Genomic DNA, 16,486 nt, shown 5'->3' with positions numbered 1-16,486 from the left:
TACAACTTTTTCTTCCTCCTATTTCTTCCTGGTCACCGCTGTGCTGCATAGATTGTGGTTTGGTCTCAGCGAGCAATAATTTCACGGAAGGACCTTAAATCTTTGGTCGATACCGAGCAGTATTAACATAAACATGATCATTTGAAAGACAAATATTTTTCACGATGTCCATATTTTAGTAGCTTCAGTTCAGCTTTTAGACCTGATTAAATATTTAACAATTTCACTGTCAAACGAGCTCATCCACTGAAAAGAAACTTAAAAACCTATGCTTACCTCCTGTTCTCTGCCCTAATTACTTGAGTTTCATTTCTGTACAACCTAGATTATGTTGAATGCTGTTTTGAATACCTGCTTTTCTCTCTTGGTTTTTACCAGATGCGTTTGCTAGAGAAACATCTTCTGCTAGAAAAACATTCTCTGATTTTGTTCATTCATTCCATTGTTAAAACGACCGCATTGAAAAGCCTGTATTAAAACTAAAAGCAAAAGATGCAATCTTACGTAGGGGAGTTTAATACATTTCTTGTGCCTTTACAATGCTACAAGATACCGGTAGAACAACAGAAATCAAAAGTCGTTGAAACTTTGTGCAGCGGCAAAAGCAGGAATATTAGAATAATACATCACTTGGATATGAATGAATGAGTTTGAAAATAAATGAGTTTGAAATTGACCAAAAAATTTGCATGTAAAATAGAGAAAAACGTTACTTTGCTTGGTGCTCAGATCGATGAAAATTTAAAGTTTGATGCTCTTATCGATAATATCTGTGAAAAAGCAGCTAAACAGCTAAATTCTTTAAAAAGATTGGCAAAATTTATGGGCGACAGAGAAAAAAAGCTAATTATGATTCATTTATACTATGTCACTTCAATTATTGTCCATTGATATGGATGCTATGTGGAAAAGGCAGTCAGGATAAGCTAGATAAAATTAACGAGTGGGCATTAAGACTAGCTTATTCGGACTATTCATCTTCGTACAAAGTTTACTTGCTAACTCAGAAGAAATTACCATACATGTCCAATCAGTTAGAATTTTAGCGCTCGAAGTTGATAAAACACTTAACAACCTTAATTCTGTTTTCATGAAAGACTATTTTGTACCCAAAATAACATGTCATAACCTTCGACTCAAAAGCCCCTATTAAGTTTTCAAGGGCATAAAATCTGGAATTCACTCCCGGAATCAATAAAGACAGCAAAAATACTAGACAATTTAAGAATTTGATCAAAACTTGGCTCCTTGAAAACAAGTGCGCATGCTCGTTTTGCAGTAAATGAACTGTCTTATGCAATCCTTGAAATTGCTTCATGTTAGTCTTAATTAGTGTATATTCACTATTGTAAAAACTAACATTGAATAATCTACAGTACAATACAATACAATACAATACAATACAATACAATACAATACAATACAATACAATACAATACAATACAATACAATATATTATTCCAAATACAAACAACTACATAGTCTACACACATAGTGTTGTATAGAGTATTTAAATTGAAATATCAAGTTTAGAATATGATACATTAGATCAATTTTCTTTACAATCGGTTGCGCCATGAAAACAAAGGAAAAACCTAGATAAATATTTTGTTCTTAGTTGAAACGGTGAAGAGTTGATTTGATTAGATGTTGAGTTTTTATCGTTTCTGAAATTTAAACCCTCTTGGCAAGAAACATGCAAGAACGTACACAAAAGTAAGCAATAATAATCTTTTCGCTACTTACAACAACAATAAAATCTCCCTCCCTTATTCCTCTCACAAAACTCATGTCCTCATACAAACGCTGTCCTTCTTACCCACTTGATCAATTAGAGTTTGCGGTATCCAGGTAGCTCTCTCGTGTAGACGTCAAATCTCTGCATCTTGCTTAGATTTGATGAAACTTACTAACCCCTTTCCATGTACAAAACTGAAAAATTCCTTAGCCAATCTTGGATTTCTTACCCATATAGCTTTTTCGACAGTTTGTTCGTAACTGTGTAGAAAGAATTCTTATCCTACTACACGTTTGTTCTAAAATGCGCGCCGAGACCCAACAGTAGCGCTCGCGGGGTTGGCCTTGTCTTTTCTACATTATGTAAATGTTTCTCCAACGTTAACTTACAACGATTCCAATGATTTGTTTTGTTGTTGTAGCTGTATCGGGGCCTGTATGACTAAGTGCAATTACTGACTTACGCCGCAGAATTTAAATCTGATGTCCGTAATTTTCTGGTTGCCTGTATGCCATTATAAAGCATTTGATCTTTCTTTTCCATTGTAAAATCCCTTTACTTCTTCTGTGATATGAAATAGCTGATAGAAATAGAAGCAGTATCTTTTCGTTGCTTTTTTGTCTTTACGCACCTTGTGTAGATTGAATGTTCACTGGTTTTTTGTTTTTATAAGGACATCTAGAAGATTTTCTAACTATTTTAGAGATCTGTAACAGATCATAGACATTTAATACTCTAACGGAACTACATAGAGAGATACCGTTTATAAGAAGGACGCGTGAAGCCTTCAGAAGGGAATAGCCGGCGACAAATTCATTGTACATAAATCACGCGGTAGAATGAGTGATCCCTTGAAGATGAAGGATATTACATTAATATTTAAAAGTCTTCTGCCAATTCCAGTATCTGGTTGTTTTTTTCTTCTCGTTAAAGTAGTTAAAGCTGGTTGAGTTAAAGCTGGTTGATAAACAAGTAGGACAAGATATAAGTGAATAAGAAGTTAATGGTTTAAAAATTATGCAAAATATGTAGAAGGTTTTCGGGGTGTTTAGAAGCTTAAATTCGTAAGATTGTTTTAGAGTTGGCAGTTCAACATTGTTATGACATAGTGAAAGATGCGTTTTTTAGATTTACTGCCCAAGCATTGAGATGTGCATTGTACAAGAGGTGTAGAATATACGCTTCTGTATTGGACTTGAATTCCCTTCGAGGACTTTAGATCATAGATGCCTCTCTCAAGTCTCCAGCTGTTATGCTATCCAATATTTTTTTCGGTTGAGTACAAGAAAGACAGAAAGAACGACATTTTCAATATGTGTCGGTTTTTTAGATCTGCTACACAAAACGTTTATGAGCAGCAGGTTCACAGGTGATTTGAAGCCGCTCCCTCCATCTACCCGACCTGCTTTCTGCATGTACTAAGAAGCTACATTGAGAAAGTATTTCGGCTAAAATCGCAATTGCCGTTTCATGGCTAGATCCCTCTTTCGGCTGTAGGTTAATTCACCATAGTTGCGTGTTTGACAGGGTACAAACAAGGAGCCTCTACAACTTGAATGGAAGTCTACTGTAATCAACTGCATTTCTGTCGCGAATCAGTGTTATTGTGCCAATAGGGTCATGATGAGAGTTGTATATTGAACGAGCTGCAACCAACGAAAGTCTAATTTCTGGGATATTGCTAGGAATAGCTATCATCTTCTAAACGTTTTGAGTATTAGATATCACATTTCTAATTTTCTGCCCATGTGTCTTATTTGAGTGTCCCGTCCTTGCGGTTAGGCGATTTTGGCAGGTTGCTTTTTCTTCTTGTACTGTGCAACTCACTGTCTCTGCGATCAAGGCTAAAATTCGACAGGTGTTATGTTCCTGTTTTTTCCGTTTGAACAGTTGTGTAAGTCAGAAATTATGGCTTGTCACAATTGTCACGTTAATCGGCCACATTGGCCAAAGTCTGGATAATCGTCGCCTTATGTCTTAATTTTTTCGCAATCTAAAATCTTATGTTGATCATCTTAAACATTATAACCATCATCTATTTTTGTTCAACAGGTACAGATAAGATTTCACCAAGTCCGTTAGCCAAGTCCGATTTCAAGAGAATTCTGAACAATGATGGTTTCAAACCCAGTCGTGCTAAGTTTAACTCCTCCATGACGCGCTTCCGGTGCAAATGCCCGGACTGTGGACCAAATTTAGCGGAATGTTCCTCTGGAGTAGGATGTTTTGTGGGACAGACCTATGATATCCGAACGAGAAAAGTCCTCGACACAACCTATGGCTGCCTGCATGACGAAAAGGTCGGTAGAGTCTCGTTTTTCATGCTGCGTTGTTATTTTAGCTAAGACAAAAGTTGGCCAGTCTACAAAGTTTCATATGCTGTTGCAGTTTGGAATTTTATTTTTGCGCCATTGTGCATTCATGTCCACCAAGAATCTTATGGTGAGGGGGGAGGCCATTAATTAAATAGTTCCCTTCCTGCACATAATTATTCAATTTGTTATTACAGTAATTCCGGTTATAACGTACTTAAGGGACACACCAGTACGTTAGTACTTTATACGAAAGTACTCCGAAAGTACGTTATAACAGGATTGTATCAGTCTTGAAGAAGCACACATTATAATGTTAGAAATCAAGTCGTTGTGAAAAGTTAACGGGGTAGTTTTCTAAAGGTTTCCCCGTTTTAGTATTTATATCTCTTTTTCGAGTATATTAAGTCATATAAATGTTCAAAAGTTTTGGCCAGTCTTAGTTTCAAGATCAGTGGAATAGACTAAGTAGTCGATAAACCAAGTGCCTGGCTTGCTTTTTATTGTTTCTTGGGAGGTTAGTAGTTATTTGGGTTGGCTGTTTGAGTTCATAATATGATCCAAGTTATTTTTTGTTTTGAACCCATGCGTTGTTCCATCATCTTCACATCATAACAATTATGCACAGTTTCAGACAGATTTAGTTTCAGCTAAATACAAGCAAAGTAAACGCACAGATAAACATCAAAGTAAACATCAACGAAAGAAGCCTCTAATTAAGCGAAAAACTTGAGTTCCTAAAAACGAATTTTTTGCCGTTTACTAGTAGTTTATAAAATTGTTTCTTTTTGCCTTGTTAGATAGAGCAGATGACCTTTACATGCGGCTTTGATTATAAAAAAGACCTGTCACAAAAAGAGACACTGTTTCAACATGTTTCAGAGAAGGCAATGAATGGCGTCCTTACGAAGTGTTGCAAATCTGACTATTGCAACGCTATTGTTCCACCCATACCCAAAAAGAATATATCAAACAGTAAGTTTAAATTACAAATTCTTTGACAATTTTGTTGATTTTTATTGCAAACGTCATTCAACGCTATTCTATTGTTGTATGTTACGTGAAGAGAAAGCTTGAATTATTTGAGAACTTTTGAGGTCATTTATGCAACGTGGATTAAGCAATTTTATAGGGAATTGTTTAAAAAATAAAATTTCAGTCAACTAAGTCGTTACCCCTTCAAAAAGTACATGTGAAATTCCACCTATTCAACGTGTCCATGAAGCGGGCTAGGGACTCTGAACTCGCTTAGTACAAATAATAGTCACATCTTTACAAACTTTTTCCGAACAAAATTCATCAAAATAGGATTATTTTTCTTGTTGATCTGAATTTAACGCTTTAGCAGAAAAGATCGGTGTAGTTAAGCCTTCTTGAAGTTAGGGAATCAAATAAACTGGTGCTTAAGTTTCTAACTATCTGTATCTATTCACTAGAGATTTTGCACATGTAAAAGGTGGTCTGCTAGTGTTTAATCGTGAGAAAATTCTCAAGAATGGATTTAGGAGATGGTTTTTTTCCACCGCTCTGCACCATTGCTACTAAAACGTGGAGTATCGTCAAGGTAGATTTTTATTTTTAAGTTATGTTGACCACTTCTAACTTAATCATTCATTTTAGCTGTTGAAAGCCCTGTCACACCCTCAAAAGATCAAATCTACACCGAGAACATGGCAATAAGTATTGGTGCACCAGTTGCAGCCTTCGTCTTTTTGTTGGTAATTATTGTCGCCATTTTCAAGTATTTCCAGAGAAAGGAAACTAGCTTCTCAAAAGAAATTACTGTTGATAACGCTGGAACAACGTTAATGGCAATACCCCTTGGTGAGGATTCTCTGAGAAGTCTCATAGATGCCTCTTGCACGTCTGGAAGTGGTTCTGGTCTGCCTTTCCTTGTCCAGCGAACAGTCGCTCGTCAGATTATTTTAATTGATCTTGTTGGTAAAGGTCGCTACGGAGAAGTTTGGCGGGGACATTGGCAAGGAGAAAATGTAGCTGTTAAGATCTTCAACTCCCGAGATGAAGAGTCATGGACCAGAGAAACAGAGATCTACAACACAGTTATGCTTCGCCATGATAACATCCTTGGGTTTATTGCGTCGGATATTGCGACACGCAATTCAGAAACCTGCATGTGGCTTATCACTCATTATCATCCAAATGGCTCCCTGTATGACTATCTCACTGTCCACGCACTGGATATCCAGCAGATGCTTTTGATGGTCTATTCAGCTGCCTGTGGGCTGGCTCATCTTCACACAGAAATCTTTGGCATGCTAGGTAAGCCAGCCATCGCACACCGGGATGTGAAATCAAAGAACATCCTCGTCAAAAAGAATGGGCAGTGTGTCATCTCTGATTTAGGCCTTGCTGTGCTGCATTCAAAGGAAACCAACCAACTTGATATGCATGTTACTAGAAGAGTTGGCACCAAACGATATATGTCTCCAGAAATCCTGGAAGAAAGGATAAACACAAATTCCTTTGATTCCTTCAAGCAAGCTGATGTTTATGCTTTCGGTTTGGTTATATGGGAAATCGCAAGAAAATACGTTTGTGATGGTAAGGCCCCCTAGAAATCCTACAATTTGTAACTTGAAATAACTTTAAAGGCATTGTATGTTGTTTAAGCTGCTAGTGTGTTTCACTTTCTTCATATATTCTGTTTGCTACATTTCTTTTCGAAATTTGAGTTTGTTCCAATATTCATAACAGTCTGTTTTGTAATAAAAATTGGTGTTCTTTTTTTCTCTATTAACTGTGGTTGTTCTAGAACAGTTGTTGCTTTGATCCCCAGTAACATACTTTTGTTTTTTTTCAGGCGTTGTTGAAGAATACCAGCCACCATTTTATGACTGCCTACATCAAGACCCATCGTTTGAAGATGTCCGCTTTATTGTATCTCTACAGAAAAGGCGACCGGAGATTCCGACCCGATGGGCAAAAGACCCGGTGAGGATTTCATTTTCATCTTTATTGTAAAAGACAAATACATAAAATGCTCGGAAGGAAGTCATCAACAAGCAGCTGTTTACTTGATAATTCGAAAACATCTTGATGCTGGATTTAAGAACAAATGGCGTTAAGATGTTGATGTTTTTTGCGCGTCAAAATTAAACTTTGATGAACCTTTTAGCTGCAAATATATGCTTTTGTCTGACATGAAATGTATGCTATTTGGTGGTTGCGAAAATGAACTGTGCGATATTCACAAACACCTGCTTGAGATTTCGGCAGGTGAATCGATCAGCATTAGCAAACTCCTGCTCTAGCCTGATCCCCCCTTCGTATTTGCTATCAGTTCAAATGAAACTTAATTGAATATGTATGAAAATTTTATTATTGCTTTTCTTCTAGGTCATGCAAACCGTGACTAAGGTCATGCAAGAATGCTGGTATCACAATCCCTCTGCGCGACTTTCATCTTTGCGCGTTAAGAAGTGCCTCGGCCGCCTCTACGAAGAGGTCAACAGCCAGAATGTCAAAGAAACTGATATATTTCTTTCGGACAAAAAGAGTCTGTACGTGTCTTTAGAAAACGGAAAAGGGTTTACCTCCACCACGACTAGCGGGGTAGATAGTTAGATTGCATTATGATATTCGTTTTCTCTAGAGGAAATTTCCCAGTTTTAAGGGAGTTGCATCATTCTATTTCCGTTTATTATGTGATGCAAAAATAGAATGTTTTTCATATAACATAGATTATGCAGCTTTGATTTTGGATGCCTACCTTAAGTCCACTGTCTATGATTTTATGCCGGATTTTAAGGGGTTTGTATGCTATCTAGAGAATCGTCTCGTAATGAAATGCAGTGATCTCCTAATCCTCACGTAGCTAGTGTTTGAATAGTTCTCTTTTCAGATGAAAGTATTTGAATTTCCTTAGAGTTGTCTCGCCAGGTATCACCTTCATCTTTGTATTCAACTTGATAAATTTAGAACTTTCACAAAGAGATAGCTTCTTGTATCTTAAATAGACACTGGGTGACTGTATAAATGAAGCTTATATTAGCTGTCTTGAAAAACGTTTAATATTTCGCTAACTCCACGGACTTGAGGTAGACACTCGATATCCGCGGGTTTGTTTAAAAGGCCGTTAAATATTAAGTTGTCAGCAATTCTTACGGTGAGCAGCACTCGAAGGCACGGGAAAATGTTCCAATTGGTATGCAAACAGTGCTTTTCTACCGCTTAGCAGCAATTCCTGCCAAAAGTGGCCACTTTTAGAACTTGTCATGTTTCCGTAGCAAGATACTGACACTACATTCCCCCTTCAGCAAAGCCATTTTTAGAGTTTCCGATAGGAACAAACTAAGAACGTGTTTGAAACTCTGAGGAGTAGCTATTCAAATCTAGCTCTTTCCTTTTCCTGGCCTTACCACTTGGCAGACTGAATGTTCAAATCTTTTAGAGCCTTCAAAACTTTAGCGGTTAGGTCACATTTTAGAAATAATGGTTTCCTTGTAGTCAAGGGAGGAAAGGCAAGGCCTCTTATGTATTAATATTGACCAGGATGACCCTGTCGTGGTTGTACATGAAGTATTTGTACCATATGTTAATAAACTTAGCTTTCAATTGATGTCGGACGTTTTTCATATCTAGAATTGTTTGTAACAGTACTACTGCTTAGCTGATAAATATTTAAACACGCACTTCACATAAGATTTTTTCTTAACCTTAGGAATTTTTATTGTTTTGTTCCGCATAAGTACCCCTCAAATCTGTACATGAAGGGCTAAAAGTCGATACGTTTTTTAATCACTATATCACTTTGTTTATATGTGAAATAGAAATTCGCCTATGGATAGTATCCTCTTCTTGCACCTTGTTGTTTGACTTCCAGGTGCCTGTATAGAAGGATTTCCCTCCTGCTAGTAAGATCCATTGATTTTCCGCTTTTGTGCACTAGAGGCTCCTCTGTCCCGGCTACCCGCGACGGTTTTAACTAGGTTCGATTTATACTTGTAAATAGAATCACGGGGATTTCCCAACCTGGGACCAGGCTATACATAGTACCCCTCCTATGTTAGATATACCAACTATGTAAATAGGCCTCAGGTATTAAATGGTTGATTTCTATAAATTTTACTATGCATTAATGTACTCAAAAGCTTCGGTAATCTACTACAGCAAGAAAGCGTCACGATTGCGGTATTGAGCAAGTGACTTCCTTAGGCCCTGTTTTGCATTTTCAACATGATAGCATGTCGCATGTCTTCATGTGAAGATCAGTTTATCTAAACACCCAGTCTTGAATACTGTATATAAGAAATCCACGTTTTCGCGCCTTTTGGCTGGTACTATTACCGTTCACAATTAATATGATTACTCTGTATCATTCTGTGTATATCAGTATTGAAGTAATTCGAATCAACCGTTTCTCGGCGATAAAATGTTAAAATATCATTCAGTTGATCAAAGTGAAATTACAGTTATGTTACCTCTGATGCTATTATTACTATAATTGCTATTACTATAAGAACAGTTTTAAAGCAAGAAAAAGTTATTTACTCGTGTATTTCTTTTACTGGGATGCTAGCAATTTTTCATTCTCGTTATGTAAATTTTGCAAGTTTCTCCCCTTCGCACCGGCAAACTGTCCCAAGTGTAAATGTGCGACCTGTAAAGCTCATTGAAAGAGTGGTGTTGTTCAAGACTAACCTTTTGATTCTACAAACAGCACTTCATCTACTCTTGCTCCTTGGACTTTTAACAGGGACTGTAGGTATATTATTGAAATATTCTTTCACCAATTTACAGTAATTAATGTCTGATGTATTAGCCTGATGTATTGAAAATTGTTGTTGAAATGAGCTAGCATTTGACATGCGCAGCGAGAATATCAATTTCAGCGACAGGTATGAAACAATGCCTTTCAATGCAAATTGCAAGACGAGAACGATGCAGTGACAAATCATCTATTTGATGAAGGACAAAGAAAAGTTGGTTTCAAAATTGAAATCTCGATTCATGGCCCTAATGGAATCCTTTTGACGAGGGTGGTAGGCTGAGAAAGGCAGAAAATCTTAATTGGCAATGCAGGAAACTGACAGACCTGGATGTTAACAAGTCGTGAGTGCATTGATGTTTATAAAATATTTAACTTACTTTGCATATTTCATAGTTTTTGAAAATGTTCTGTAGGTTATTTGGTCAAAATTCTGAGTCTAAAACATCTTTTTGTGACGTCACTTTTTGAATTCTGTTGCTTTTAAAATGAAGCAAAGTTTGTAATTACGTCAAAATTTTAGTTGAGTCGCCTGCTTCTATTTCTAACTTTACAAATGTTTTTCCATTTCTTAACAAATATATTTGTCACTAGGACAGATAGAGTTTTTGCATTCAGTTAAGATACTGTTCCAGAGAGTTGTAGTTATAGATATGCATGCTTAAAAGACGCATATCATCATTTGCCTGGATTAAACTGTTTTATTGTTTATCATGAAGGCACAGAAGTTCTACTCCCAAGCAAGAGATTTGCGCGCTAGGGGAAAGCATTACATTTTGAGGTACAAGTTTTTTCAAGCACTTGCGCATGCGCTCCGTGCTGTCATTTGGAACGATTCAAACATGTCACGTTATCACTACAGCTGTGCTTTGTGTATGGAAGAATGGTCGTTTTTCCTATGTTAAAAAGCTTCGAAAGGTTTTTTGGAATTAATGCGGACTTTTTGTCTTGTTTTATTGAAGTAAAATTTACATTAGGGATTACTTGGCGACCTGAAATTGTTAAAAAGCAGAATACCGTCCTTTAAAAACATTAAGACTCATTATGCTGTAGAATAATAAAGGGAACTCTAAATGTTTTTATGGAAAGAAGTAAACTCCCGTTGAATAAAACATCCCGCATTTCTTAGGTTTCGGTTATCTCTTTTAATGGTGTTTGTGGCTTTATTGGTCAATTGGTGGAAGAGATTATATTTTATTTGACCAATAAATCAATTTGAGACTTTCAATCGATGAGTTTTACGATCATTCTATATGCATTTAGCGCCCAACATTCGATTTTGCATCTGCTGTAGTGCCGTTCTTTTCGAAGAATTTTCAACAAGCACTGGGATCTTGTAGTGATGATTTCTTGGCGTGTACTGATTTGTCCATGGATGAGAGACAGTTACCTTGAAATGCTCTCTATTCACATCAGTTTTTCGAAACTGGCCAGTTGGTAAGTCGATGAACCCTGGTTTTAACAGTGCCAATAGACTGTGGTCATAGCTTTTACTGATCCCTTTCATATATTACCAATTAAAAGTTTGATGGATGAAAATCTACCCACAAGGGTCAGCACAAAGAAGATAACAAATACAAGGAGGTAAATTGTGTTTCCTTACTGACTAAAACTCAGACCGTCCTCGTAACACTGTAGATTCCAAATTTATCCATCGTCACGATAATTAATCATGCGAGCTTCTTTATTCCGAATCAGGAGAATATATTTTCGAGACTATGTTTCCAATCGATATGCCTAGCTGCATTGACATTTTGATCATTGTTAACTGCTCTTGTCCAGGGGAAAAGAAGATATCATTTATTGGTGGAAAAGAATTTCTCTCCCTTCGATTAACCACAGTTTTTGTTAAAAATCCATTGGTTTGCTCATATCTTCCGTGCAGTGGTGTAGGGCTACCACAATAATAAGAGGGGCTCTTGCACATAATATTGCAAAAGTAGAAATTAGTTATGTTTTGGCAGTAACAAAGGACGATCAGCCCTCTGTCCCCCCCCCCCCCCCTAGCACTACACCCCTGCTTCGCCAGTTTTTTAGCAAAACAATAGCAAAACTTGAGTTCATCACTGCACAATAACGATTTATTACTGCACACATTGGTTATCACTGCACGTTAAAATAAACCCTGTCTTGAAGATTCTCATGAAAAATGGACTTGCAACGACTACGATCCCATGAAAAGTTTAAGTTTACCTTGTTATGAATAATGCATTTGCTATTGTAAGATCTGTACTACAAAATGAGCCTGAATTCCTTTGGATTTCCAAAGGACTAAGATGCTGTCATAGATGAAATTATTTTTGCGGTTGCAAAGTAGGACAGATAAGATCAAAATCGTCAAAGCCTTACAACATTAAACTCTTTGTGAGAAAGGCTTTCGAATGACGTAAATAAAATCACATTTTCGGGATGTCAGCAATTGGAGCTATGTTCCTTTTCATCGCTTCTCATAGCTTTCTCCATTTTTGAGTATTTCTATTCTATGCTGTAAATTCGATTTTTCATTGATTTATTAACACAAAATGGCACTTTGTCTTCGCATAACCTCTCATGTCATGCAAAAAGTGTTTGTTCGAACAATTTTTTTGTCCAAAGGAAAACAAAAACAAAATTTTAGAAACAACAAAATTTCCAAAAATATTGAAGATTTTTCCAAGGCTATAGCCTTACTTTTTTGGCCAAGGACGAGCCGTCCAAAAGTCCTTATTTTTTCAAAAGACATTCTTTCTTTAAATAGGAAACTCAGTTTATGTCAATTCTGAATAAATTTAAAGGAAAATTAGCTGACTTTAAGGAGAAAAAATTTTCGAAAAATTTGAAGATTTTTCCAAGGCTATAGCCTTACTTTTCTGGCGAAGGTCGAACTGTTCAAAAGTCCTTATTTTTTCAAAAAAACATTCTTTCTTTAAATAGGAAACTCAGTTTATGTCAATTCTGAATAAATTTAAAGGAAAATTAGCTGACTTTTAGGAGAAAAAAATTTCGAAACAATTGAAGATTTTTCCAAGGCTATAGCCTTACTTTTTTGGCGAAGGACGAACCGTCCAAAAGTCCTTATTTTTTCAAAAAAACATTCTTTCTTTAAAGAGGAAACTCAGTTTATGTCAATTCTGAATAACTTTAAAGAAAAATTAGCTGACTTTTAGGAGAAAAAAATTTCGAAACAATTGAAGATTTTTCCAAGGCTATAGCCTTACTTTTTTGGCGAAGGACGAACCGTCCAAAAGTCCTTATTTTTTCAAAAAAACATACTTTCTTTAAAAAGGAAATTCAGTTTATTCTGAAAAAATATGTCAATTCTGAATAAATTTAGAGGAAAATTAGCTGACTTTTAGGAGAAAAAAATTTCGAAACAATTGAAGATTTTTCCAAGGCTATAGCCTTACTTTTTTGGCGAAGGACGAACCGTTCAAAAGTCCTTATTTTTTCAAAAAACATTCTTTCTTTAAAACAACAATTCACTTTATGTCAATTCTGATTGAATTTAAAAGAAATAACTGACTTTTAGGAAAAACAATTTTCGAAAAATTTGAAGATTTTTCCAAGGCTATAGCCTTACTTTTTTGGCAATGGACGAACCGTCCAAAAGTCCTTATTTTTGCAAAAAAACATTCTTCTTTAAAGAGGAAACTCAGTTGATGTCAATTCTGAAGAAACTTGAAGGAAATAACCGACTCTTAGGAAAAAAATTTTTCGAAAAATTTGAAGATTTTTTCAAGGCTATAGCCTTACTTTTTTGGCGGCAGACAAACCGTCCAAAAATTCCTAATTTTTTCATAAAAACATTCTTTTTTTAAAACAATAACTCAGTTTATGTCAATTCCGATAGAATTTTAAGGAAATAGCTGACTTTAAGAAGAAAGTTTTTTCGAAAAATTTTAAAAATTTTCCAAGACTATAGCCTTACTTTTTTGGCGAAGGAGGAACCATCAGAAAGTAATTATTTTTTCCAAAAAACATAATTTTTTAAAAAAGGAAATTCAGTTTATGTCAATTCTGATTAAATTTAAAGGAAATAACTGACTTTAAGGAGAATAATTTTTCGAAAAAATTGAAACTTTTCCAAGGCTATAGCCTTACTTTTTTGGCAATGGACGAACCGTCCAAAAGTCCTTATTTTTGCAAAAAAACATTCTTCTTTAAAGAGGAAACTCAGTTGATGTCAATTCTGAATAAATTTAAAGGAAATAACTGACTTTTAGGAGAAAAAAAATTCGAAAAAATTGATGATTTTTCCAAGGCTATAGCCTTACTTTTTTGGCGAAGGACGAACCGTCCAAAAGTCCTTATTTTTAAAAAATTTTTTTTTCTTTAAAGAGAAAACTCAGTTTATGTCAATTCTCAATAATTTAAAGAAAAATCAGCTGACTTGAAGGAAAAACATTTTTCGAAAAAATTGATGATTTTTCCAAGGCTATAGCCTTACTTTTTTGGCGAAGGACGAACCGTCCAAAAGTCCTTATTTTTTCAAAAAACATTCTTTCTTTAAAACAACAATTCAGTTTATGTCAATTCTGATTGAATTTAAAAGAAATAACTGACTTTTAGGAAAAACAATTTTCGAAAAATTTGAAGATTTTTCCAAGGCTATAGCCTTACTTTTTTGGCAATAGACGAACCGTCCAAAAGTCCTTTTTTTTCAAAAAAACAGTATTTCTTTAAAGAGATAACTCAGTTTATGTCAATTCTTAATAAATTTAAAGGAAATAACTAACTTTTAGGAAAAAAATTTTCGAAAAATTTGAAGATTTTTCCAAGGCTATAGCCTTACTTTTTTGGCAAAGGGCGAACCGTCCAAAAGTCCTTATTTTTTCAAAAAAACATTATTTCTTTAAAGAGATAACTCAGTTTATGTCAATTCTGAATAAATTTAAAGGAAATAACTGACTTTTAGGAGAAAAAAAATTCGAAAAAATTGATGATTTTTCCAAGGCTATAGCCTTACTTTTTTGGCGAAGGACGAACCGTCCAAAAATCCTCATTTTTTAAAAAAAAAATTTTTCTTTAAAGAGGAAACTCAGTTTATGTCAATTCTCATTAATTTAAAGAAAAATCAGCTGACTTGAAGGAAAAAGATTTTTCGAAGAAATTGATGATTTTTCCAAGGCTATAGCCTTACTTTTTTGGCGAAGGACGAACCGTCCAAAAGTACTTATTTTTTCAAAAAACATTCTTTCTTTAAAACAACAATTCAGTTTATGTCAATTTTGATTAAATTTAGAGGAAATAACTGACTTTTAGGAGAATAATTTTTCGAAAAAATTGAAACTTTTCCAAGGCTATAGCCTTACTTTTTTGGCGAAGGACGAACCGTCCAAAAAGTCCTTATTTTTGCAAAAAAACATTATTTCTTTAAAGAGATAACTCAGTTTATGTCAATTCTGAATAAATTTAAAGGAAATAACTGACTTTTAGGAGAAAAAAAATTCGAAAAAATTGATGATTTTTCCAAGGCTATAGCCTTACTTTTTTGGCGAAGGACGAACCGTCCAAAAGTACTTATTTTTTCAAAAAACATTCTTTCTTTAAAACAACAATTCAGTTTATGTCAATTTTGATTAAATTTAGAGGAAATAACTGACTTTTAGGAGAATAATTTTTCGAAAAAATTGAAACTTTTCCAAGGCTATAGCCTTACTTTTTTGGCGAAGGACGAACCGTCCAAAAAGTCCTTATTTTTGCAAAAAAACATTCTTTCTTTAAAGAGGAAACTCAGTTTATGTCAATTCTGAATAAATTTAAAGGAAAATTAGTTGACTTTTAGGAGAAAAAATATTCGAAAAAATTGAAGATTTTTCCAAGGCTATTGCCTTAATTTTTTGGCGAAGGACGAACCGTCCAAAAGTCCTTTTTTTTCAAAAAAACTTTCTTTCTTTAAAGAGGAAACTCAGTTTGTGTCAATTCTCATTAATTTAAAGAAAAATCAGCTGACTTTAAGGAAAAACATTTTTCGAAAAAATTGATGATTTTTCCAAGGCTATAGCCTTACTTTTTTGTCGAAGGACGAACCGTCCAAAAGTACTTTTTTTTTCAAAAAACATTCTTTCTTTAAAACAACAATTCAGTTTATGTCAATTTTGATTAAATTTAAAGGAAATAACTGACTTTTAGGAGAATAATTTTTCGAAAAAATTGAAACTTTTCCAAGGCTATAGCCTTACTTTTTTGGCAATGGACGAACCGTCCAAAAGTCCTTATTTTTTCAAAAAAACATTATTTCCTTAAAGAGATAACTCAGTTTATGTCAATTCTGAATAAATTTAAAGGAAATAACTGACTTTTAGGAGAAAAAAAATTCGAAAAATTGATGATTTTTCCAAGGCTATAGCCTTACTTTTTTGGCAATGGACAAACCGTCCAAAAGTCCTTATTTTTTCAAAAAAACAGTATTTCTTTAAAGAGATAACACAGTTTATGTTAATTCTGAATAAATTTAAAGGAAATAACTAACTTTTAGGAAAAAAAATTTTCGAAAAATTTGAAGATTTTTCCAAGGCTATAGCCTTACTTTTTTGGCAAAGGACGAACCGTCCAAAAGTCCTTATTTTTTCAAAAAAACATTATTTCTTTAAAGAGATAACTCAGTTTATGTCAATTCTGAATAAATTTAAAGGAAATAACTGACTTTTAGGAGAAAAAAAATTCGAAAAAATTGATGATTTTTCCAAGGCTATAGCCTTACTTTTTTGGCGAAGGACGAACCGTCCA

At 34.7% G+C, this 16,486-nt stretch overlaps 1 protein-coding gene across 4 annotated transcripts in view; it reads left to right on the top strand.

Annotated features, from left to right (window-relative positions):
• The window catches only part of LOC135681316 (activin receptor type-1), a 28,423-nt gene extending 18,867 nt beyond the window's left edge, over positions 1 to 9,556 (top strand). For all 4 annotated transcript variants that reach the window (XM_065195720.2, XM_065195718.2, XM_089111727.1 and 1 more), the window contains exons 2-6: positions 3,791 to 4,038; positions 4,851 to 5,025; positions 5,671 to 6,612; positions 6,872 to 7,002; positions 7,408 to 9,556. In XM_065195720.2, coding sequence (XP_065051792.1) covers positions 3,791 to 4,038; positions 4,851 to 5,025; positions 5,671 to 6,612; positions 6,872 to 7,002; positions 7,408 to 7,635 — 1,724 coding nt within the window. In that variant the 3' untranslated portion in view covers positions 7,636 to 9,556. The remainder of the gene's footprint in view (positions 1 to 3,790; positions 4,039 to 4,850; positions 5,026 to 5,670; positions 6,613 to 6,871; positions 7,003 to 7,407) is intronic.
• The last annotated feature ends 6,930 nt before the right edge of the window (positions 9,557 to 16,486 follow it).

Source organism: Rhopilema esculentum, chromosome 12 (assembly GCF_057945365.1).
Source record: "Rhopilema esculentum isolate cy_ngs chromosome 12, ASM5794536v1, whole genome shotgun sequence".
NCBI lineage: Eukaryota > Metazoa > Cnidaria > Scyphozoa > Rhizostomeae > Rhizostomatidae > Rhopilema > Rhopilema esculentum.
This window is presented reverse-complemented; position numbering and strand designations above follow the sequence as displayed.